The sequence below is a fragment of the Caretta caretta genome, chromosome 1, assembly GCF_965140235.1.
Source record: "Caretta caretta isolate rCarCar2 chromosome 1, rCarCar1.hap1, whole genome shotgun sequence".
Taxonomy (NCBI): domain Eukaryota; kingdom Metazoa; phylum Chordata; order Testudines; family Cheloniidae; genus Caretta; species Caretta caretta.
In genome coordinates this window covers 263,842,682-263,867,827 of record NC_134206.1, presented here as the reverse complement: position 1 = coordinate 263,867,827, position 25,146 = coordinate 263,842,682, and the positions used below count along the sequence as shown (strand labels likewise).

Genomic DNA, 25,146 nt, shown 5'->3' with positions numbered 1-25,146 from the left:
AGCACATTCCTGATGGCTCCGTGCTGCTAGATGTTATTTTGTTCTTTGATTCTCCCATTCTTGAGGCTGTTGGGTGGATTCCAGTCTGCCCTCCGGGGGTCCTCTGGTTATTTCCACTTGACGCCTTCTTCAGCTGATGGACGCTTGATTCTTAGGCTGGCACCTCCCTGATCATCCAGTTATTATCCACACCAAGCATCCATCCACATACATCCTCTATCTCTATTTTAATCACAATTGTTAATACAACAAAAGGGCGGGGAGTCTCTGGGTGCTGTTTCTGTTGTTACAGAGTATTGCTTTGAGTCTCTCTCTGTGTGAATTGCTTTGAGAACAGACTCTGTCTTAGAATATACTAACGCAATTTTGCAGCTTGCAAGTTTCACACATAGAGGGAGAGAAACAGTACCAAAAACCAGGAGACCTCTTAATTAGTAATACCCTGGAATTTAAACTATGGGGAATCAAACTCATATGTGATTTTAATACAGAACTTCTTTAATATGATCCAACAATCCTGTTTTATGGTAGCATTGATCAACTGGGATCAGGAAAATATCTCCCCTCTCTCACTTAATCTATCACAGTATAGAGTAAGTGCATTATGGAGAGTTTATTGCACCTTCCTCTGAAGTAGCATATGTTAATTATTGCCTGAGAAGGGATACTGGACTTCACTGGGCCATTGGCTTGTTCTGGTGTGGCAATTCCTATGATTAACGCTAAGCTATAGGAAGGCCAGCCAGGCATTCTCCCTGTGGGTGTAACGGGGTATCTAAATTCAGTTCCCTCACTCCCATGCCAGTAAAGGGGTGGGAGCACTGGGAAGGCTGTTAGCTTCCTGGGTGATCTCTCATGGTTAGATAACTGGTTTGCATCTGTTGACTCTCCACTGAGAGAGAAATACTGATCCCTGTTGCTGCCCTCTTCTGGACAATCATGGAAAGGAAACCTATAATTGGTATGACACACACAGGGACTTTGGAACTTTCCCTTCTTTCCTGAGATCCCTCACCCTGACATTTAGAGGGAACTCATATCTACTGAAAGGCAGGCAGCCCCTCGTAGTACCTTGGATAGCTTACCGAGTCTCCAGAGGTTAAAAGAGAAAAGTGCTGAGAGCCTGGCACTCAAGGGGTGTTAAAACTGAATAGCCAGTAAGTGTTTCTTGCTTAATCGTAGACACATTCTCTTTGTTGCTGACTTCCCTCCTCGTCTTGGGTTTCTGAGAAATAGAAACTTTCACTTCTGTGTCTTTATCTAACAGCATGTTTGTTGAGGAAATTGAGCAAAGGATAATTTCTGCTGAATGTAAGCCAGTATTTCCTAACAGTGAGATTTAGTGGATTGTGGAATAGTCTCCTATATCACTTGGGTTATTTGAAACTGGACTGGAAAAATCTTGGGGAGATTGCAGACAGCTGCAGTGGCACAGGAGCCAGCAAACAGAGCTGTAAACGGGGGAGTTTGAGTGGGAGTTTGGAAGGGGAGTTTGTCTTGTGGTGCTTGTTTGGGGTTTGTGTTTGCTGTGGGGGGTGGTGTTTTGGTGTGGTTTGTGTTTCCCAGATTAACAGGATTTAGGTGGGAAGGCTATGACAGATACAGAGGCAGCAGTGGGAGTGACTCATATAGTGGAAGACACAATGAAGATGACTGGATGTGGAAGCTGTTGTATGTACATGATCCTGGAGGGGGTACCTGGTAAGAGTTTTGTCTGCATGAAATGCCGTCTGATAGAGCTGATGGAGGAAAAGATCCGAGGTTTGGAGATGCAGGTGGAAAGTCCGGTTAAGTTTAGGAAGGGGTTTGAGCAGATCATGGAGCAAAGACATGAGGTATCTGAAGGGGAAAGCTCAGACTTGCAGATGGAAGCAGGACTGAGGAGAGGGGAGACTGGGTGAGGAAAGTGGTCAGTGGAAGCATGTGACTAAAAGAACCAGGCAGAGGAAACGACAGGCTAGTGAAGGAGAAATAGAGCTCAAGAACAGGTTTGCAGAGTTGGAAAATGAAGAAGGGGCTCAGCAGGTAGTCACTGAAGGTGGAAGGGCAAGGAAGAAGAGAAGAGCAGCTAGTCCTATAGGAAAAGGGGAAGAGTCAATGGAGACTACACCAAATATGAGCCCCAGAGGATACAGGATTGGTTGAAGAGGATTACAAGGGAGAATAGGAATGGAAAGAACTTGCAGCCAGAGGGAACGGGATAGACTGGAGAATAGCACGTCACCAGGAAAAGGCAGGTCTTTGTGATCGGGGACTCTTTACTGAGAAGAATAGACAGGCCTGTAACCAGAGCTGATCCAGAGAATAGAAGGGTATGCTGTCTTCCAGGTGCTAAGGTATGGGATGTAGACCTGAGGTTGAAAAGGATCCTAAAGGGAGCAGGAAAGAATCCCCTAATTATCCTTCATGTGGGAACAAATGATACGGCTAGATTCTCGCTGGAAAGTATTAATAAAGGGAGACTATGCTAGGCTGGGGAAGATGCTTAAGGAAATCGAGGCTCAGATAATCTTTAGTGGGATTCTGCCTGTTCCTAGAGAAGGACAACAAAGGTGTGACAAGATTATGACTATCAACAGATGGCTTAGGCAGTGGTGCTATAAGGAGGGCTTTGGGATGTATGGCCACTGGGAGGCATTCATGGACAGAGGACAGTTCTCTCGGGATGGACTTCATCTGAGTAGGGAAGGAAATAGACTTCTAGGACGGAGGCTGGCACAATTGATTAAGAGAGCTTTAAACTAGGAATTTGGGGGAGATGGTTGGGAGATGTCCAGGTAATCTCCATGCCAGATTTTAGCATTGAGAGGGAAGAAAACGAAGTAAGAAAGGATACAGCCGTGAGTAGGAGAATGTATATAAGGAGGAAGGGCAGTGTGGATACCAGTCTAATAGGTTATACTGGCTGTAGAATGACCGTGCCTAATAGGGTACAGAATGTGAGCGAGGCCAAACAGCACAAATTAAGATGTTTGTACACCAATGCAAGAAGCCTAGGTAATAAAATGGAGGAACTAGAGCTACTGGTGTAGGAAGTGAAACCAGATATTATAGGGATAACAGAAACATGGTGGAATAGTAGTCATGACTGGACTACAGGTATTGAAGGGTATGTGCTGTTTAGGAAAGACCGAAGTAAAGGTGGTGGAGTAGCATTGTATATCAATGATGAGGTAGAATGTAAAGAAATAAGAAGTGATGGAATGGATAAGACAGTCCGTCTGGGCTAAAATTACATTGGGGCCAGGTGGAGAAGGGACCTCTGGTGAGTGTAACTTTTAAAATACTATACATGGTTTAAAAGCAAGCATATTTAATGATTAATTTGCCCTGGCATTTGCGGCTCTCCTGGATGTACTCCCAAAGCCTTTGCAAAAGGTTTCTGGGGAGGGCAGCCTTATTCCACTCACCATGGTAGGACACTTTACTACACCAGGCCAGTAGCACGTACTCGGGAATCATTGTAAAGCAAAGCATTGCAGTGTATGTTTGCTGGCATTCAAACAACATCCGTTCTTTATCTCTTTGTGTTATCCTCAGGAGAGTGATATCATTCATGGTCACCTGGTTGAAATAGGGTGCTTTTCTTAAGGGGACATTCAGAAGTGCCCATTCCTGCTGGGCTGTTTGCCTGTGGCTGAACAGAAATGTTCCCCGCTGTTAGCCATGGGGGTGGGGGGGGTGAGGGGCTAGCCACGTGGGGGGGGAGGCAAAATGCGACCTTGGAACGAAAGCACATGTGCTGTGTATGTAATGTTAACAGCAAGGTTTACCGTGAAAGAGTATAGCCATTGTTCTAGAAAATGTGTCTTTTTAAATACCACTGCCTCTTTTTTTCCCTCCATCAGCTGCATGTGTTTCAAGGATCACAGAATCTTCTCCTTCCCAGAGGCTAATGAAGATTAGAAGGCAAAAAAAACGCACTCGTGATGAAATGTTCTCTGAGCTCATGCTGTCCTCCCACACTGACATAGCACAGACAAATGCGTGGAGGCAGACAATGTCAGAGTGCAGGAAAGCACAATACGACCGGGAGGAGAGATGGCGGGCTGAAGAGAGGGCTGAAGCTGAAAGGTGGCAGCAGCGTGATGAGAGGAGGCAGGATTCAATGCTGAGGCTGCTGGAGGATCAAACCAATATGCTCCAGCGTATGGTTGAGCTGCAGGAAAGGCAGCAGGAGCACAAATCGCCGCTACAGCCCCTGTGTAACCAACCGCCCTCCTCCCCAAGTTCCATAGCTTCCTCACCCAGACGCCCAAGAATGCGGTGGGGGGGCCTCCGGCCACCCGGCTACTCCATTCCAGAGGATTTCCCAAGCAACAGAAGGCTGGCATTCAATAAGTTTTAAACTTTTAAAGTGCTGTGTGGCCTTTTCCTTCCCTCCTCCACCACCCCTCCTGGTGCTTCTCTCCTCCACCACCCCTCCTGGGCTACCTTGGTAGTTATCCCCCTATTTGTGTGATGAATGAGTAAAGAATGCATGAATGTGAAGCAACAATGACTTTATTGCCTCTGCAAGCGGTGATCAAAGGGAAGAGGGGAGGGTGGTTAGCTTACAGGGAAGTAGAGTGAACCAAGGGGCGGTGGGTTTCATCAAGGAGAAACAAACAGAACTTTCATACCGTAGCCTAGTCCAGTCATGAAACTGGTTTTCAAAGCTTCTCTGATGCGTACCGCACCCTCCTGTGCTCTTCTAACCGCCCTGGTGTCTGGCTGCGCGTAACCAGCAGCCAGGCGATTTGCCTCAACCTCCCACCCTGCCATAAACGTCTCCCCCTTACTCTCACAGATATTGTGGAGCACACAGCAAGCAGTAATAACAGTGGGAATATTGGTTTCGCTGAGGTCTAAGCGAGTCAGTAAACTGCGCCAGCGCGCCTTTAAATGTCCAAATGCACATTCTACCACCATTCTGCACTTGCTCAGCCTGTAGTTGAACAGCTCCTGACTACTGTCCAGGCTGCCTGTGTACGGCTTCATGAGCCGTGGCATTAAGGGGTAGGCTGGGTCCCCAAGGATACATATAGGCATTTCAACATCCCCAACAGTTATTTTCTGGTCTGGGAATAAAGTCCCTTCCTGCAGCTTTTGAAACAGACCAGAGTTCCTGAAGATACGAGCGTCATGTACCTTTCCCGGCCATCCCACGTTTATGTTGGTGAAACGTCCCTTGTGATCCACCAGAGCTTGCAGCACTATTGAAAAGTACCCCTTGCGGTTTATGTACTCGGCGGCTTGGTGCTCCGGTGCCAAGATAGGGATATGGGTTCCGTCTATGGCCCCACCACAGTTAGGCAATCCCATTACAGCAAAGCCATCCACTATGACCTGCACATTTCCCAGGGTCATTACCCTTGATATCAGCAGATCTTTGATTGTGTGGGCTACTTGCATCACAGCAGCCCCCACAGTAAATTTGCCCACTCCAAATTGATTCCCGACTGACCGGTAGCTGTCTGGCGTTACAAGCTTCCACAGGGCTATTGCTACTTGCTTCTCAACTGTGAGGGCTGCTCTTATCTTGGTATTCTTGCGCCTCAGGGCAGGGGAAAGCAAGTCACAAAGTTCCATGAAAGTGCCCTTACGCATGCGGAAGTTTCTCAACCATTGGGAATCGTCCCAGACCCACAACACTATGCGGTCCCACCAGTCTGTGCTTGTTTCCCCAGCCCAGAATCGGCGTTCCACCACATGAACCTGCCCCATTAGCACCATGATGCCCACATTGCCAGGGCCCATGCTTTGAGAGAAGTCTGTGTCCATGTCCTCATCACTCATGTCACCGCGCTGATGTCGCCTACTCACCCGGTATCGCTTTTCCAGGTTCTGGTGCTGCATATACTGCTGGATAATGCGTGTGGTGTTTAATGTGCTCCTAATTGCCAAAGTGATCTGAGCATGCCCCATGCTTGCTGTGGTATGGCGTCTGCACAGAAAAAAGGCGCGGAACGATTGTCTGCCATTGCCCTGACAGAGGGAGGGGCGACTGACGACATGGCTTACAGGGTTGGCTTACAGGGAATTAAAATCAACAAAGGGGGTAGCTTTGTGAGAAACTGAATGGCCCCCTCAAGGATAGAACTCAAAACCTCAAGGATAGAACTCAAAACTGGGTTTAGCAGGCTGCTGATTTCACAGAGGGAAGGAGGAGAAAATCAATATAAAACAAATCTGGTCTATTTCTTGTTTTGAGCCACTTCATCTATCTTTATACATCTTGCTGGCAGCAGACTGTGCAGTACGACTGCTAGCCATCATCATCTCCTGGGTGCTTGGCAGAAGACAGTGCAGTATGACGACTAGCCATCATCTTCTGCTGGCTGGAGGTTAAAAGACAGCGCACTGCCAGTAGGACTGAATCGCCACGAGACGAAACAAGGGAAATGACCTGGCTGAGTCACTCCCATGTTTGCCTAGGTGCCCAATTAAAAGAGCACCCAGGACTACGTCGATGACGGCTACCAGTCATACTGCACTGTCTGCTGCCAAAAGGCAATTAACTGCTGCTGTGTAGCAATGCAGTACCACGTCTGCCAGCACCCAGGAGACATATGGTGACGGTGAGCTGAGCGGGCTCCAGGCTTGCCATGGTATGGTGTCTGCACAGGTAACTCAAGAAAAAAGGCGCAAAATGATTGTCTGCCCTTGCTTTCACGGAGGGAGGGAGGGAACGGGGGCTTGACGATATGTACCCAGAACCACCCATGACAATGTTTTAGACCCATCAGGCACTGGGATTTCTACCCAGAATTCAAATGGGCGGCGGAGACTGAGGGAACTGTGGGATAGCCACCCATGGTGCAATGCTCCGGAAGTCGACGGTTGCCTCGGTACTGTGGACACACTCCGCCAACTACATGACTTAGAGCATTTGTGTGGGGACGCACACAATCAACTGTATAAAACCGCTTTCTACAAAACCAACTTCTATAAATTCAACCTAATTTCATAGTGTAGACATACCCTAAATGACTTGTCCGAGGTCAAATGGCAAATCAGTGGCAGAGTTGGAGTTAGAATTCGAGAGTACCTAGCTTCCAGTCCTGTGATCAGATTGGACTTCCTTCATTGTAAGAGAACAACATACAGATCAGTAGAGGCAGGGGAACTGTTGTGCTTTGCAAGGGTGTAAATACAAATTCCTTTCTTAAAGAATAAAAAAGGGGAGATTATGTGACACCCATTGACTCTGCCTTGTCTCTCCAGTGACACAAAACAAACACAAAAGCTGGCATACCTGGCCAGTGGAAGATCGCTTTATACAGGGGTTTATATGCCACCCCCTATCTAGCCCCCAGGGTAGGGGGCATGGCAAACAAAAGGAGCTATGAGCAGGGTACTGCTGCAGCTTGCTGATCCCAGGCTCCCAGAATGGCCCTTGCATTGGCTCCTGTCAACCAGCATAAGAGACAATCCAATTGTCCAGAGTCCTGCAGCAAAACCTTTTGTTGTAGACACAATTTTGAATGTAAAAACCATCAACATTTTTTCTTTAAAAAAAAAAAATCTTTCAAACCTTTATACGCGGTAAGGCAACCAAAAAAGGTGACAATTTATCTGTTTGAATGCTACTTTTCATATGCCAGGGGCAGCTAGTAAAATTAAAGTGATCACTCTAGGGCAGGGGACAGAAATCCAATGTAAAATATCCCAAGAGCTAATTCTAATACAGTGTATCAACCTAGGTCACAGTTTGTATTTTGACATGGTAATTTTCACTTCTGAGAGTGTAGAAATGTACAATACAGGACCTCAATAATAGTTAATTAGGCCCTGATTCTGCAATGGATCTGTGTAGGCAGATCCTTCTGTCCATGCAAAACCCTATTAAAGTAAACTGGTGTAGGGGGTCTTCTCACACAGATCAGACAACAGGATCAGAGCCTTAGATTGTAACCAACTCTTTCTTAGTAACCAGATTAGTTAGAGCCAGACTGCTTGGCCTGTGCACAGAGGAGCCTGAGACAGCTGAGAGTCCCTGTACTCCCCTAAACAGAGACTGCTAGTGCCCCAAAGTGGGTTTGCAGCAGCATTATTATTCAGAGCTGTGTGGTACAATCTGCACATGAATATCTATTCAATTAATGATGCCAATTTGCTTAAATGATGTAGTTAAATTATCACCACACTCTCACAATTTCATATCTAAACGCCCCAAAATTCGTAACGTTTTGTAATTGTCCATGTACGATGGTTCAGAGGTTTTTTTTGTCTTTCAACCTGTCTAAATACTTAAGATATTTAATTCAAGATAATACTTAGTCCTGCCAGGAGTGCAGGGGACTGGTCTAGATGACACCTCGAGATCCCTTCCAGTCCTACAATTCTATGATTTCTTTAACATAATTTCACTGTTGCAAAATATTACGTGTTTACACTTTCTCTGATTTTTAAAAAAAAATAAAATCATATATTTGAATATTTGTCATAATACAGTAAAATCACAGCAAGCAGAATTAACTTCAGTCTTTAGAAAATGATGTCTGACAAGATGATAGCATAAGAAAATACAGCTGCAGGAAAAATACTGGACTAGAGAGACCATTGGCCTGGTCTGGCAGCAAACAGGATACCAGGCTAGATGGCGATAAATCTGATCTAGTGGGATATAGATAATTATACTGGACTACATGGACCACTGTGTTCAGATCCAGTAGTGTAGCATGCAGGATGCTGGACTAGATATTGCACCATTGGTCTAATCTAGCATGAGAGGGGGCGGAATACTGAACTAGACAAATTGTGTTGGTCCAGTCAGGAATGGCAGGTAGCAGAATATCAGACTAAATGGGTGACTAGTCTGGGAAGAGGCAGGATTATCAGACTAGACAGACTATTGGTTTGTTCCAGTGTGGCAGGAAGTGAGTTACTGGACTATATGGTCCACTTGGCTATTCCATTGTGACAGCTCATATATTCTCCTAATTGAGCCCTATAGTCCCTTGAATCATCCATATCTGATGCTCTTCTTACGTGTCCTTGAATTGTGGAATCTTTACGCGGTTAAAAAATCTATCATAACCGTCCGACTTTCACCAGACGTAACATCAGTACCTGTGGCTTTAAATTCCGTTAGCCCAAATTTAATATCCAGTCTCAGTTGGCGGTTTTTCCCCAGCTCTGTGTTTGGTGTTGGCACAGTACAGGAGCCGAGCATCTTCAGCCCTTCCTCATCTATGTATTTTGCATCATCCTTTTCTGTGCAATAGAAACTAAAAATCACACTTGTCTGATCTGGTTCTGTGGGAGTGAAAGTATAACTGGCAACCTCATCTACCTCAACCAAATCCCCAATTCCCACCAACTTCTTGAAGAGATCTGTGCAATATACATAATTATCAGCTTTTGAGACTCTCTTTTTCTGTACATCATGGACAGCAATATCAAATGCCTCAGATATCTTTACTCCATATGTCAGAGCGCTGATTCTCGAGGCAACAATTTGTGGATTGTGCCCAAATAAAATGGCTCCCTTTATAATAGCTGCCTGAGATTCCTGTGGACACAGGATACGGTACTTCCTAAAGGTCTGATAGATCTCGTCCCTCAGGATAATGCTGGAAGCAAAGCCCCCAACCAGTAAAATATATTGGACTTTGGCCATCTCAGGCTTGTTGAGGATTTCCTGCAAGGCACCAATGGTTTGTCTGACACTGTAGGCAAAAAAGCTCTTCATTTTCTCATATGTAATCATGATAGTCCCATCGCACCACAGAACTCCCTTTATACCGTCAAAGAAGAGGGAGATGTCCTTTTTCTTGTGTTCTGCCACTTTTGTTAGGTTGTGGTAGCAACGCATGTAGACCTCTTCTCTGTTGGAAGAGCATTTCTGAAGGCCAAAGTCGTACATCATTTTATGGCATTCTGCTGGGTGATTCTGTGCATATTCCTCCCATACTCCATCTTGGAAGATCTCCTTCAGGAACTCTTTGAACTTTTCATCCACTGTATCGCCTCCCCATCCTCCTCCTGATGCCTTATGTAATTCTTTCAGGGATTGGTTCTCTTGGATTTCATGTACTGTGATGTCTATGGTACCACCTAAGCCCCCAAAATGAGTAAAATTAGTTAATTTTTAAAAAGAAGTTATTGCCCTCACTTTAGCTGAATAAAAGGCTGCTTTCTAAAGAGAGTCCTTATCTTTACAAAAGTAAAAAAAAAATCTCACAATTGGCAAATGTGCTCTGCAAATTGGGATAGAGAGCTGCCCGTTCTTTAGCTTATAATCTTTCCTTGCCCACGGATTCTTAGACTTTGTCTACACTACCACTTTTGTCTGTCGGGGTGTGAAAAAACTCTCCCTCCGACTGACATAAGTTTCACTAGCAAAAGTGCTGGCGGGGACAGCGCTCTGTTGGCAGGAGAGGCTCTTCTGCCCGCATAGCTAACGCTGCTCTTTGGGGGTGGTTTAATTATGCTGGCAGGAGAGCTCTCTCCTGCTGACAAAGAGTGGCTCCACAGAAGACCTTAGAGCAGCACAGTTGTGGCGGCACAGCTGTACCGCCACAAGGTCCCTAGTGTAGACACAGCCTTAATTTCTGCATGCTGTGCAGCAGTGGTTCTCAGCCTTTCCACACTACTGTACCCCTTTCAAGAGTCAGATTTGTCTTGCATACCCCAAGTTTCTTCTCACTTAAAAATGACTTGCTTACAAAATCAGACACACAAATACAGAAGTGTCACAGCCACACTGTTACTGAAAAATTGCTTCCTTTCTCATTTTGTCTGTACGAAATTTTAGTTTGTACTGACTTTGCTATTGCTTTTGATGTAGCCTGTTGTAAAACTAGGCAAATGTCTAGATGAGTTGATACAATACCAAGCACACTGTTGGTGTCCAATAAATAGTTTACTCAAACCCAGCCCAAAGTTGGTAATAGCTGTGAGATATTACTATCTGCTGGAAGTTCAGTGGCCTGTAGGAAATGAGTTGGTAGGTCTCAGTCTAGTACCCAATGGCCAAGTGTCCACATCCCAGTTGATGCTAAGTCCCTTCTGAGTAGTCTGCTGAGATGTCAGAACTGAATGTGTGTGAAAACTGACATCTTGTGATACCCACACTCTCTGGCCGAGTTGGGGCACAATGCTGAGCATAGGGTGTCTGTAGGAAGCTTCCACTGCTGCTGCCCATCCTGAATTTGTTCTGCGAGAAACACAGACTTCTGTCTCCCAGGGATGTCAGTCTGTCCTCAGCACTAAGTTCACATGTTACGCCAAAACAATAGCAAGAAACTAAAGAAGCTGTGTGGCAGCACTCTTGCTTCTACAGCAGGAGGTTATGGATTCAAGCTACACAACAGGAAATGGGTGTGTACCTATTGCTGACGTAGCAGGACAGTGTACAGTGGAGTGGAGTGGCTCTGATGACAGCAACTTGCACTGCTAGGATCTGATCAAAGTCAATTGAAGACAACAGAATCCTATTGACTTCAATGGGGTTTGGATCAGGCCCTTAAAGGGGCTCTCCTTTCATTCCTCTTTCTGCAGTGGCATGCCAACTAAAAATCCTGTCCAGCTGCTCTTAAAATGGACAGGTCAAATGGGCAGTGCCAGACTTTCTTCTGTCGTCCCCGGTTCCTCAGTACATTTTTTTAGTCATTTGCTTTTTGTACAGCACTGCCAGGCATGCAGTTGTGACCCTTTTCAGTCATCTGCTTTGAGATCTCCTTGGACAATTTCTTATGAGATAGCTGGCCACAAGAGCTGCCTGCACCATCACTTCTCCCCAGATGATGACGAGATCAAGGATCTCACCATGGCTGCTTGAAGCATGTTGTAAGGCTGCTGGACTAATATTGCAGCAAAGCTGATATATTTGGATCCAGGAGCAAATGGGCTGATCCTGGCTCTGCATCAGTTTTTAAACAGCGGAGGGGACATCTCGTCAACTTGACCACAGAGCTGTGGACTGAACTAACTCAATTTGCATCGAACTTAGTACACTTTGAAAGAGGACTCCAGAATGTGCTGTAAGTAGGGAGTTAGTGCGCTGTAGGGGTTTGCATCGTGTACCAAGGTTTTTTAACCCACACTAACTCAACTTAGTACAGACTAACCCCTTCCCCCATCATGTAGACAAGCCGTCAGGTGCGTGCTCTTTCAGGTAGAAATTAAAGAACCCAGAGCAAGCACAGCCTGGGGGATCCGAGTTCAGTATGGAGCTCAGTCCCTTGCTCTCTATGCCAGAAGGGTCTGCAGCTGCTGAATAGACAAACTCTGAACGTAGCAGAGATTATACCTATTTAAGGGGGAAAGTTACCTCCACAGTCAACGACAACATACTGGGTCCCAGGTGACTCTTCAAACTTTTGTCTATCACCACCTTCTGCCACAAACCCTTCTTGTGGGAGCTGCTTGCACCAGACTGAGGCGGCCTCTGGTTCTAAGGCGATGATGAGCTTCTCAGAAAACATATCACTGATGAGTCCTGCCTAAAATCAGAAGAGAAAGTGATCGTAACAGGAGTGGTGACGGGATCCTGGCTTCCCATCTCTGGGATGCACCATGAGCACAGTATGTTGGCCAGGTTCTTTTAATCTTGGGAATGTTGGTGTCAAGGCTGAATCCCAACTCTGTCACTTTGAGTGCAGAAGGTGGGGGCCTGCAAGGATTTTAAAAATTAACACTGGCCACTCCAGGCTTGTATTACACTCCCAAGGTTACAGCTTTTCTCTGACCTTGGCTTGGTAAACGTTGCCACCACCCAAATGCAAAAAAACCCCACCCCTTTGAACCCAGGAAGGAGCACTTGGAAATTCCTCCCTGTGGGGTACCCTCAAGCCCTTTCACCCCTGCTCCGGGGGAGAGCTGAGAAGAAAACAAAGGAAATTAGCTGTGGCTACCAGCTAATCAAACAACATGCACAAACCTCTTAGGACACCAAAAATCCAAACTTGTTCTTTAAAAAGGTAATTTTTATTAAAAACAAAAAGGAAAAATTACATCTGGAACTTCGGCTTTTTGCTAGATCTTAAAAGAAACAATTCCAAAAATTAAGCACCCAAACTAGCTTTTTTTGGGGTTCAGCTTAAAGGTTACAAGCAAACAAAAGCATCAGAGGTTAGCACAAAGGAGATCCACAAGCCAAAATGAGAAATAAACCTGATTGTGTGTAACTAAACATTCCCTATCCTAATTTCTTCTGGGTATGGAAGATACTTTTTCATACCTGGTTCAAACCTTACACAGCATTCCTGCTTATAGCATTGCCTGCTTATAGCATTGCTGCTCCGTGTCCCTCCAGCCCAGAGAACAACAGACAAAGGGAAAGTTTCTTTCCCAATTTTAAAAAGTTCTACCTTCCCATTGGCTCTTTTGGTCAGGTGCCCACTCCTTTCCTTTTACATGTGGGCTTGTTAACTCTTTACAGGTAACACAAGCAGAGAACAGACCAAGAGGAATTTTACAACTAGCTGGCTGGCTGGGTGCCCATCAAAGGGAGCTACTCTCTCCCCCCCTCCCCCCAACATGTATCACAGTTGGGATGGCCTATCAGGAATAATGGTCTGTCTGTTCCATCTAGTCTGTTTTCAGCTCTGACTAGAGCCAGATGAGTCAGAGGAAGGTGAAACCCCCACCCTGCGCTCATGGACAATTTATGTGCAATACTGTAACTGTGTGTGTGATGGGAGGGGAATTTCTACCTGATTCCAGCCAGCATTAGTGTATGCCATGACTTATGAAGATCCATAGTCCCTGTAATTTCTGTTCCAACTACTCTCACTGCAGATGCTATTCTCATTCAGAGAAGCCTCTCAGCCAGTAGTTAATTTTGTCACTTCTTGTAGTAATGTGTAGCAAGCAAAACAATGGTCCTCAACCTTTTCTGTACTGTAACACTTCTCCAGTCTAGGCAAGATCTAGTCAGGATCCTCCTCTAATTTAGCGGTATAGAAAGGGCAGAGCAGCTGTGACCCCAGGTTGAGAACACTGGATATAGAAAAAAAAAAATCTTCAACCCCAACCCACTCCATGGTAGAGCAAGTGTTAAAATAAGGTTTTTTTTTTGTTAAAATAAGGTTTGTTTAAATGTTGAACAATCCTTCTGCATTGTTGTGCAGTGAAAATTCTAGAGAGAATCTCAGAGGCAATCAAGCTATTACTCACTTTACCTCTTTAGCAGCCAGTCGCATGAACTGCCTGGCAGAAGCATCCCATATGGCTGGAACAGTAATGACCCAGGTGACATCCTCAGTGACATAGACAGTTTGGTATGAGGCCTCCCGTATAGTGTTCAGAGCATGGTCCTTCATGTACCGCAGACTTTCTGAGAATACTTTTAGGGCTGGAAACTTCTCTCCATTATCTGTTTCCAGTTCCATGTTAGAAGTGATTTTCTAGAAGTGAGAAAAAACAATTAATTATTTTTATTGTGGTAGCATAACCCACTGCTGGGTTTGTTACAGGTTCCCCTTCCTGCTGCCAGCTCACTGAGAATTGAACTGGGGACCTCCAGAGCCAAAGCACAAGAACAGCTTCTCTGTAACTGGGGTCGATAACCACTCAGCTTCTGGGGATTGGTGCAGAGGAGGACCTGTAACACACTCATCAGTGGGGTACAGTAGCGCCCTAGGAGCCATAGTCATGGACCAGGGTTCCTTTGTGCTTGGTACTGTGCAAACAGAACAAAATGATGGTCCCTGCTCACCCCCCCCCCCAAGATGCAGTAATCTAAGTAAGCAGGCAGAAGAACTCTGGAGCATAGATCACTGCACTCTAGGTCTAGGAGGTGCAGAGGCTCAAAAAGCCTATGACTGCCAGCTGCCTCAAATCTGTGAATGACTTTGTAAGTCAAATATTAACGTGGCTATTAGAGCAAACTGTTTCCCCTGAGTCAAACTGCGATGCTGGCAGACCAGTTGCCAGCTCATACCAAGGTCCACATGTCTCAACTGAACGCTGACAGACACACAGCTGAATCACTGGCTCACCGGTGTGTTAGTTAAAATAGGCCAGTGAAATCGAAGTGTAGAACTCACAGCCAGTTTGGGATTTATGCCCTGCTTCAGGACAGTGTCCTGAGGTTGGTACTCACATTCTTGAATAACTGAAGGCAACTTTACACACATTTTATACAAACCCCCAAAATTCCCAAAGCCCACTGCAAGAGAACTGGTGCCAGTCAGCCTGAGAGAGAACCAGCATACAATTTATTTCTTAGTTAATACACATTTAATACATACACAAACATTTGCAACCTGTATTATGCATACTTTTGAATAACATCTTAAACAAAACTGTTAGGCAGTAAAACTATTGGTGTTCTTTGTACAGGCTTCCCCACTTTGTTGCTGTTACATACTTACAATTCAGTGCCAGGTTTTAACAGACAGTATATCTTTTTATACCCTTTTATACTTTGGCACGCACATACACAAACATTCACCAATAATCTTCTCTCAGAGATAATTTCTCAGGCTCTACGGTGTGGCCTTTTAATGTACATAGTTTGTCACTTGGATTCTGCAAAGCCTGAGGAGAATGGCCTCCTCTCCATTCCCCTCCAAACTCTTGGGACCATTGATTTTCTGAGGAGATTCTGAAGCTCCTTACAGCCAGCAGCAGTTCCAGTCTCTGAGCCAATAGCTGACTGTCTGAATTTCTAGTGAGAAGAGGAATCTATAGCCCATATCTAAGAGGTGCAAGTATTGCGATGCAGCCTTCACATCAGACACATCTCTTGGTTCTGCATCATTAGTTGCTGAATCCCCAGAGTTGCCTCCCATATTTATAATCTCTTTCCTTTGAGCTCCGTTTCTTGGCTCAGCTTTCCTATGGTAAATGTGTGGAACCTGCAACACAGCTGGTCCTTAATGGAAACTTTCTGTACAGCTTCCGAATCAGCTACTGAACATGTCTAGTAACTGCCTCTCCTCTAGGTGTCTCTGAGTCCTTCTACGTAAATTGCCCTGCCCTGTTCTCAGCACATGTGCAGAGACACAGCCTGGGGTTCAACTAAAATCCATGTCTCTCTTCCATGACTTCTCGCTAGGGTGACCGGATACCAAGTGTGAAAAATCGGGACGGGGGTAGGGGGTAATAGGTGACTGTATAAGCAAAAGCCCCAAATATTGGGACTGTCCATATAAAATCAGGACATCTGGTCACCCTACTTCTCGCCCATTCTTCATACTTAAAAAAAAAACAAAAAAAACTGAATGCTGCAGTATAGGCCTGTTTTCACAATAACTGTTGGTAAGTCTCAGTCATGCTTTCAGAAATGGTGTTGAAAATGCCCATGTCCTGACTACATTAGCATTTAAATACTTTCAATACTAGCTCAGAAGGGGACCTGCTGCACATTTTTCAGTGCTGACTCAATTTCCTAATACAGACCAGGCTTTAGTTTTAGCCCTTGAGCCACCCTAAGCAACTCTCCTCCCTCCTTGGTCTTCACAGATACTTCTAGGTAATTTATTAAGTTGCCTTTAACCTAGTGGCTCTCAACCTTTCCAGACTACTGTACCCCTTTCAGGAGTCTGATTTGTTTTGTGCACTCCCAAGTTTCACCTCACTTAAAATCTACTTGCTTATAAAATCAGACATAAAAATACAAAAGTGTCACAGCCACACTGTTACTGAAAAATTCTTTGCTTTTTCATTTTTACCATATAATTATAAAATCGATTGGAATATAAATCTTGTACTTACATTTCAGTGTAGAGTACATAGAGCAGTATAAAGTCATTGTCTGTGTGACATTTTAGTTTGTACTGACTTTGCTTGTGCTTTTTATGTAGCCTGTTGTAAAACTAGGCAAATATCTAGATGAGTTGATATACGCCTGGAAGACCTGTGCGTACTCCCCAGGGTACACGTACCCCTGGTTGAGAACCACTGCTTTAACCAGCCTACTCACGTTCCTTAATCCTCCCTCATAAATCAATCCCCCAGCTCGTTAAGCACTAGGGTTCCCACCCATCCGGTTTTCACCCAGACAGTCGAGGTTTCAGCTTGTGTGTCCAGGGGCCATTTGACAAGCCCTGATGGCTGGTTTTTGGGTCTTTGGCAACTCTAAGTGGAAGGAAGGAGGCAGCACAGCAACAATAGCTGCTGCTGCCTCCAGGGCCAGGGGGCTCATGGTGGCACAGGGCATGCAGGGGCTTCGGGAAGAGATGGTGAAGGGGTGGGGTCTTGGGGGAAGAGACAGGGCAGGGCCTTTGGGGGAAGAGGCAAGGCAGGGAGTGGCATCTCATTGGTCCGGTTACCGGCCCTTAGAAAGGTGACAACCTTATTAAGCACGTTCCCTGCCCGTTTCTGAATTGGCTGCTCTTACCAAGAGATTTCATTTACCTTGTTGTATAGCTTCATCTTGAAGTGGTGGAAGTAGTACCATTTGTGAGCTTCTCTGGAGGGGAGCGTGTGGTACTTCATGACAGCATCATAGCCAAACTTCATAAACTCACGCTTTTCATTGAAGAGGATGCACGTTGGGGTCTTCACAGTGTTGAGCCCGTGCTCATGTCCCCAGAACACCTGCCGGATTTGATCCGTGTGTTTCGCAAGAGAAAAGCAGTAGCCACTATAAGATGTGCCGAAATCAATGGCAACAATGAACAAGGACTTGCTTGCCATGCTCATGAACTTGAGAGAGGGAGAGACTTCTACACAGCTTGTTAGAACAGACTACTGAAAGTGAAACGGTTTTACAGTTAACTCTGCAGATGAAAACCTGCCCCTCCTTTTTAATTGGCTGGGTGATCACTGCAGACTCTGATGTGGGGGAGGGGGAGAGCCAGGGCTCTCTGCATAAATTCTCCAAGGAGGGGACAGCCTCACTCTATTGAGGTTTTGAGCTACAATGGATCTTGAAGGCACCAACTCCATAGTTAGGGCTGCTTTCCCTACTTGTTTGTGCAAGCAAGAAAGTGCTTGATACTTGGAGCAGTTCCCCAGACAAGTCCTGTAGATCAGCTTCCACTCAACCCCTCTCTCTTCTGTTCCCTCCTGTTTGGAAGAGACATTTGCTATTTTAATAAAAGCATGGAGCAAAGCACTTTGCCTAAGCCTGGCAGAGCTTGGCCAAACACTTCACTAGATCTCAGAAGAGACCTGCAGATACGGACGAGTAGCGGGAACTCAGTGGGTAATCACAGCAGTTTAATAGCAGCTCTAAGTTTCTGTTTAAAAATAGTTGTGAAACTCTCATGCAGAGTTCTTCCTGTTGCCAGTGTTTGCAGCCAGAAACTGCATCTTTTTTTTTTTTTACTAATATTTGCAAATTTCAGTCCAGAATGACTAACGCTGTTATTTGCAACCAAAATGACAAGATACTGCACTTCCCTTACCCTCCCCCTGTATGAAATTTTAAAGTTCCTTGATTTTGCCCCTGTTGGAAAATTGCTGTTTTTGTTTCAAGTGCAAAATGATTGTTCCCGCACATACTGCGAAGGGAGAACAGGGTTTGCTTTTTCACTGACCACTGCTGAACTTGACCTTTTCTGCTCATTTGAGTTCACCCGCAGCCACACACACATGCACCCTGAATCATCCCATGGTCAGCTGTAAAAGCTTGGCCAGTATGTGTTTGTGCAGTAAGTGTTAACTACAGATGGAGCGAAGCTGCACAGTTCGGCTCCATAGCTGGACTTCCCTAAAATCTGGGGATATTTGGATCTGGAGTTTTGGGTCCGATCATTGTACAGATGGAGCAAGCTCAAGCTGCACAGTTTGGATCCTGTTTCAGTTTCAGAAGAGAGGTTTTCAACAGTAGTGATACCCAGTAAAGAGCCAGAGAACTGCTCCTTCTGCTAATATTAAACAGCAATTCATAAGCCAGTGGTGGTGTTGAAGCTACAGTCTCACTGAAGGGTATCATGGGTTTCATCTTTGTAGTTTATTTCATCATCTCCGACCCTAGAAGAGAATTATGGACTTGTGGTTACCACTGGCCCTTGGCTCCTGCATCCTTTATCTAAGGGGAAGGGGTGTCAGATCCTTCCTCAGTCATTAATTGAATTGAACATCTTGAACCTACACAACTCAGCTGGAAGTCTCTCCAGAACAATATTTATCATGTATGGTCCCGGGAAGAACCAGGAAATACAGAAGCACCCATGAAACTGAAAAATATGTTTATAATGTTACAGCCTGCTTTCTTCTTTCTCCTTCTGTAACTGGGATGCTCCAAAATAAAAGTGTCTTTTAAAAAAAATGAAAGCTGGTTTAAGCAAAATAACTAGCTAGATTTTTTCCAACCTCTGAAATGGTTTTAGGTTCAGTTTGAGTTTTGTGTAGTGAGTTCTTATTTTATCTTGCCTAGTTCATCCTTCCCCAGTGATTATTACTATCATTTATCTTTCAGTCTTAGGGTTTTATACTGCCACCCATCATGGCTGTGCCTGAGCACCTTCCACATAAAATCAGTAGCAGTAGTGAAGTCTTGAGTGGATTTAATGGAGTCTCTGGCACATGACTCTCTTTGGGGTAAAAGCTCTGGTTGGGGTAGGATTTTTGTTTTGATTTTTTTAGTTTTTATTTATTTCCTTTTTTTCTTTGATATGGGTTTACTGGGTAGAAGAAGGTATCAGTATTGTTGCTGTTATGTTGGAAAAGCTTCTAATGAGTTATCTCTCCTCCCTAAAAGCTCTGTGCCCCACAGAGGTGAAATTGAGGCTCCACAGGGCAAGCTCACAAATTTGGATGGAACCGATATGGACCCATTGGTGAAATATGTGGAAGACAAATTTGAGTAAGTTTGGTGATCTGAAATTTTATTCCATTTTAGACCCCTACCCCTGAGACCAAACAGTTGTTCATTTTCCTAACGGATCCCTGAGGATTGCACCTTATTGTCTTTTGTCCTCCTTGCCTTTGATTCAGACACCAGCATCTTTTTTTGGCTAGAGGGACAATGTGTGGCCCTCCTTGTCTCCAGATGTCTGCCTTTGCACCATTCCTGAGTCCTAGAAAAAGAGAAGGAGAGAGTGACTAAGATCATCACAGGTCTCCCATATGGCAGGGCAGAGCAGTGGGCTCTAAGCCACCAGGCAAAGCAGATATGTTTTTAACCATATAAGTAAGGTGAAACAATATGATAACTCTATTTTCCTTTCCAAATAATTTTCTGAATAGGTAATACCCCCTTGCGCATCAGCAGGACAGAGGATAAAGTCACCCATCTTGATACAGAAAGGGCAGGTGGTAAACTTATATTTGGCAGAGACTGTGAGTGCAGCTGCCAGGGTAGCATACTCTGTTCCTGCAGCTAGAGGGAAGGGAGAAGCTTGCCTCTCTTAACAGTGACCTCTTAACAACTAATTAAGGGGTAGCAATGACAAGCTCTGAAAGGGAAGGGTGGCAGCTGGGATGCTGATGAGCATGGAAAGGGGTAAAGTGTGGGGGGAGACAAAAGAAGAAGTACCCTAAAGATGCAATTTACGTGGATAAACGCTAAAATGAATTCTCCTAAAAGATCAAGAATAGTGATGAGCAAATTTCAAACAGTTTGGTTCCAAAAGTAAAGTTATTTTTTTCAGCCTCATCTGAACTTCATATAACTGGGCTGGAAATTCGATAAGAACAGGCTTTAGTGTGAGATTTCCTGCAACTTCTGCTGCTGGTCATAATGGGATTACAAAGACAGCAGCCTGTATCCGTGGCATTTTGGAGCTTCCAATCCCAGCTAGACACAGGAATTACAGAGGCAGCCAGGATGGTGGGAGGGGGCAGAGGAGGGGGGATGACTGGAAATAGCTAATCAACCTTTTTCAAACCTGAAACGTTTTTCTTAGATTTTTTTTTTCAAACTCAAGACTTGGTTGATATAGGACAAAGTGATATAGGACTAGAAAGTGATCCATGATACAGAGATTAGAGCTAGATCCAAATTTTACCCCCAATGCAGGTCAGTTTGAATCCAGAGATTTTGTTCAACCAAGTACAATAGGCTAGCTGCAAAGGCCAGATCTAGATCTGGATCTGAACTTCTCCACAGTTCAGATTTCTGGGTTTTGATTTGTTCCCATCTGTGTTTCTTTTATCCAAATTGGTTTGTCCCATCTCTAGTCAGGAAGCAGCAAGCAGGATCAATTACAGGTAGTCCTCAGACTTATGATGTTCTACTTAAGTCGAATGGCACTTATGATGCTTCTAGATTGACTCCCTGATTCGACTTACGACTGTAGGTTTCGAGTTTACAATGCTCGGTCCCACAATGTAGTAGATTTGTGGTTCCAAGATACAATGTTCCGATTTATGATGCAATTGTAAGGAACCAATTGTGTCATAAATCTGAGGGCTGTCTGTACTGTGGTTCCAGATCACAGGAGGCCACCAACAAGAGTCAGAGCTTCACTCAGAGGTGAGTGTTGTGTATTTTTGTTGCTGTTGTGTTGCTATTCTTCACCTGGGGCCAGTAACCCTTCTGCCATCTGTACAGTACATCTGTCACCTTTGAACTTTTTGGGACTCTACAGACACAACATTTCTAGCAAAAAACATAAAGGTGTGTGAAGATAGTAGCCCATGCTTCGGTGCTGAGAGAAAAGGGGATTGTCAGGAGAGAGGGACAAGCAGTGTTGCTTCTCCTTCAAAAGACGTTTATTACCCAAGATTTTGACACACGGGACCTGAACCTGCTCTTATTAAAGTCAACAGGAGTTTTGATATTGACGTCAGTGGATGCTGGATCAGACCATAGTTTGCAATACACATGATCTTTCTCCTAAGTATATATATGTGGGCTAGCGAATCTCTGCACTATCTAAATGAATCCCGTCTAGTGCCTTTATGTATTCAACCTGTGGGATAAATAATCATGTCATGACATTGCATCATTGTATGACCACATTGCATCCTCCCACCACAATGCAACAACACTGCATTTGGCAGCAGCAGCATCACAATGTTGCAAGACCATAAATACATCTGGGACAATAACTGTCCTGTGAGTTGGGCTTGCAGAATAGACCTGTGAGAAGCTGTGACTGTCTCATAACTTCTGGAATGGGTGGCTAACCCTCGTCTTGCATTGTGCATCTTTGCATGGTGGATGATATTTATTTTGTTCATGAATCTGTTTTAGGGAGCTTTCCAGACTGGTCAGTGCAGAACAAATTCATCAGAAGAAAGAAGAGTGTGAAAAGCTGAAGAAAGAGAAAAGACTCTTAGAGGAAAGGTAGGGTATTTGTAAATATTTCCTATAGAGCTTATCTTTCTACAAAGAGCCTGATCCTTCTCCCAACACTGTAACCCTTCTATGCCATCTCAGCAGCTGGAGTATCCCCTTCCCAGATCCTCAGCCTCCATGGGGCAGGTGTACTACTGACCACTGTGAGCTGGGTAATGTGATCCTAGGAAGGGAACTATGGCAGCTCTGTGTCTTTCCCAGTATCCAAGTGCAGATGAAAGAGGCAAGCTCTTAAGGAAAAGTCCAAGTGCTGTTTAGATCATGCAAGGTGCTACTTGTGGAATATTGCTGTGAAAGTGATATTTTTCCAGACAGAAGCTGGCACACCCAGATGCTTACTGGTCAGGGGAAAATCAGTTTGGGGTTGGGAAGTGCAGAGTGGAGGTTGTGTGCTTGTGAACTGCATGGCAATTCGTAACGTATTTCTGGGTTATTATTGATTGTCCCTTAATGAACTAAAGTCCCATTATTCTTTGTGTTTTTCCTTTGTATCTAGCTCTTTCCCTTTTAAAATGAACTTTTTTAAACCCCTCTTCTGGCCCTAGACTGGAGAATATCTTGGCCAATGCAGTGAGAAGCCATAAGTTCTCTGAGAATGACCCCTATCAAGAATCAGCTGTGCTGGAGATGTACGACAGGCCCAGGACACATGAGTGAGAGAAATTCAGATGTACTCCACGTAGCTTCGCCTTCCCAATGACGTATGAAAATAGTAGCACCATAATTAAGGTTTGGCATATTCATATCCTACAACTCAAATATATAAAGTATGGAAAAAATAGTAGCACTGTCAGAGCCAATCTAATGACCTGCCATTTAGTACTTGATCAAGCAGGAAACTAGGTGTGACCCAAGGACCTCTTGATGCCAACTGGGAGAGGGAATCTGGGTACAGGGCTCCCCTGCTTCATTAAAATAATATTATGTATGGTCTCTAATGAAAGCCTGTGGCACACTTGTCATAATAATCATTGTAAAAGGACTGTATGGAGAATATGTGAGGAGTTAAGTATATCTGCTGAAAATTAGTTTCTGTAGAACTTGTAGTTGAAGGCTGGTCACTCAAAGGCAATACACCTTGAGACAAACTCTCCAGACAGGTGGAGAGAGATACTTATCTCTCTGGTAGACCATTGTGTGTCTTAAAATAGAATTCTATTCCCATACTGAGTCAAATGCTCATTAAGAGTTTGCAGAAACGTCAGAAGGAGATTGACAGAGAGAAACAGCGGGGAGAGCTCTGTTTTCACATGAAGATCAAAGGTCTGGCCTGATATATCTGGAGGTGCAGAGGGATGCTCTGGCATCCTTCAGTCTGTGAAGAGAAGCTGCCAGCTGGCTTGATCTTATGAAAGGGGGATCTCAGCCATCGTGGTTGAAAATGCTGGGAAAAGGACTTGGAGGAAGCTATTCTGTAAGAGACAGGGGAATGTCTTCTGCAGTGTTGTGTAGCCAAGACGATTCCAGTATATTAGAGAGAGAAGGTGGGTGAGGTAATATCTTTTATTGGACCAACTTCTGCTGGTGAGTAAGACGAGGTTTTGAGCTTACACAGAGCTCTTCTTCAGATCAGGAAAACTTATTCAGAGTGTCGCCTCTAAATACAAAATGGAACAGATTGTTTAATATAAGTAGTTAACACATATTTCAAGGGACCATTCAAGGTAAAATGGCCCATTAACACCCCTTCAATCATAAGGGAGAAAAGGGGATGGAAGCAACTGTTGGTAGTTGTTAATGGGTTATAGGTTGTTCTAATAAGCCATAAATCCAGTGTCTCTATTCAGTCCATGATTTTTACTGTCTAGCAAAGTTATGAATTTAAGCTCCCAGGCTCATCTTTTGAAAGCGTTGTACAGGTTTCCTTTGAAGCTGAGGACAGATAGGTCAGATATAAAGTGAGTTTAATTTAGGCTCTAGCAGGCATGTTATGTTTTTGTTTTCTATGTAATTATTTGTTTCCAATATTCTTACTTGTCTGTGTTTTGATAAAAATACATATTCTTGTTTCATTATCCATGTATCTAAGTGCTGTGTGTTTAGCAGATTGATGATCCTGAGTTGACTCTAGTAAGCTGGTGTGTCCTGGGAGCAGAGAATTGAGAATTCTAAGAGTGTTCAGTGAATTAGAGGCTGGACGCTCCAGAGGGATGCGTGGAAGACTTGGGGGTTGGTATTTGCCTCTTGCTAACCTGTACAGAGAAGTGAGGCCTAAGGAGGCCTGGAAGGCAGAGCTTCTGTTGCCAGAGTCTGGTGGAGTCGGGGAGCTGACCCACAGCAGGCACAGACAAGATGTCCTCACACTAAGTGCAGGTGGTAAGTGAGATGCCTGGGTAACCTTTGGGAGTGTCACACTTGGGTCGGCTTTACTCAGTTGTTAGCTCTTATCTTCCAGCCCAGCATGGCCTATGGAATGCCATGGAGACTAACTTAATGGTGCTGCACAGTCCTGGCATTCAGACGAGCAGGTTCAATTCCTCGTTGCCATTTCTCAATCCAACTAGGCATTAGCTGAGAGTGTTGCAGCATCTTGTCTGGTTTCCTTGTGACTAGTGCTCTGCTGTGCCACATAGGAGATCTAGCTTTGATTTCTAATTTTTGCTCCGAGTCTGGGTGTATTGGAGAAAAAAATCATCTATTTATAATTAAGAGGACAGCACAGGTGCACAGAAATGCAGTGACTGCTGTCAGAAATGTCTGCACCGATTGTGCAGTGGGAGGTGCCCACCCTAGCAATCACTGAATTGAGGGTTTAATCTCTAGAAATTACTGAGATAATTTAAATCCCTGACTGTTTAAGCATTTTTGCAGGTGGATTCAAGGGGCATTTCTGTCAGTTGAGGGATGTTACCATTGATTGATCTCTCTATTGCACATGAGGCATACATCTTATATGTACTGCACCATGCTTCTAATTTGTTCCTCATCAGAATTTACAGTGCTCTGTTGTTACTTTGCACTGCAGACTGTGTTTTCCATATGTGAAGAAGAGATGTCACAAAGACTGGAGCAAATTT

At 44.5% G+C, this 25,146-nt stretch overlaps 1 protein-coding gene and 1 long non-coding RNA gene across 2 annotated transcripts; one reads left to right on the top strand and one right to left on the bottom strand.

Moving 5' to 3' along the window:
- The first annotated feature begins 1,010 nt into the window (after positions 1-1,010).
- On the top strand, positions 1,011-4,498 carry LOC142070694 (uncharacterized). The gene is made up of 2 exons (XR_012666653.1): positions 1,011-1,157; positions 3,849-4,498. It is a non-coding gene; the product is annotated as an uncharacterized LOC142070694 (long non-coding RNA).
- Positions 4,499-7,234: 2,736 nt separating this feature from the next.
- LOC125629956 (heat shock 70 kDa protein 12A) lies at positions 7,235-17,640 on the bottom strand. Its single transcript, XM_048835316.2, has 4 exons — positions 17,293-17,640; positions 14,112-14,336; positions 12,260-12,431; positions 7,235-10,041 (listed from the first exon to the last, which is right to left on the bottom strand). Exons 1-4 carry the CDS (start codon positions 17,578-17,580, stop codon positions 8,996-8,998), a joined length of 1,731 nt encoding a protein of 576 aa, XP_048691273.1. The 5' UTR covers positions 17,581-17,640; the 3' UTR covers positions 7,235-8,995.
- Between the last annotated feature and the right edge of the window lie 7,506 nt (positions 17,641-25,146).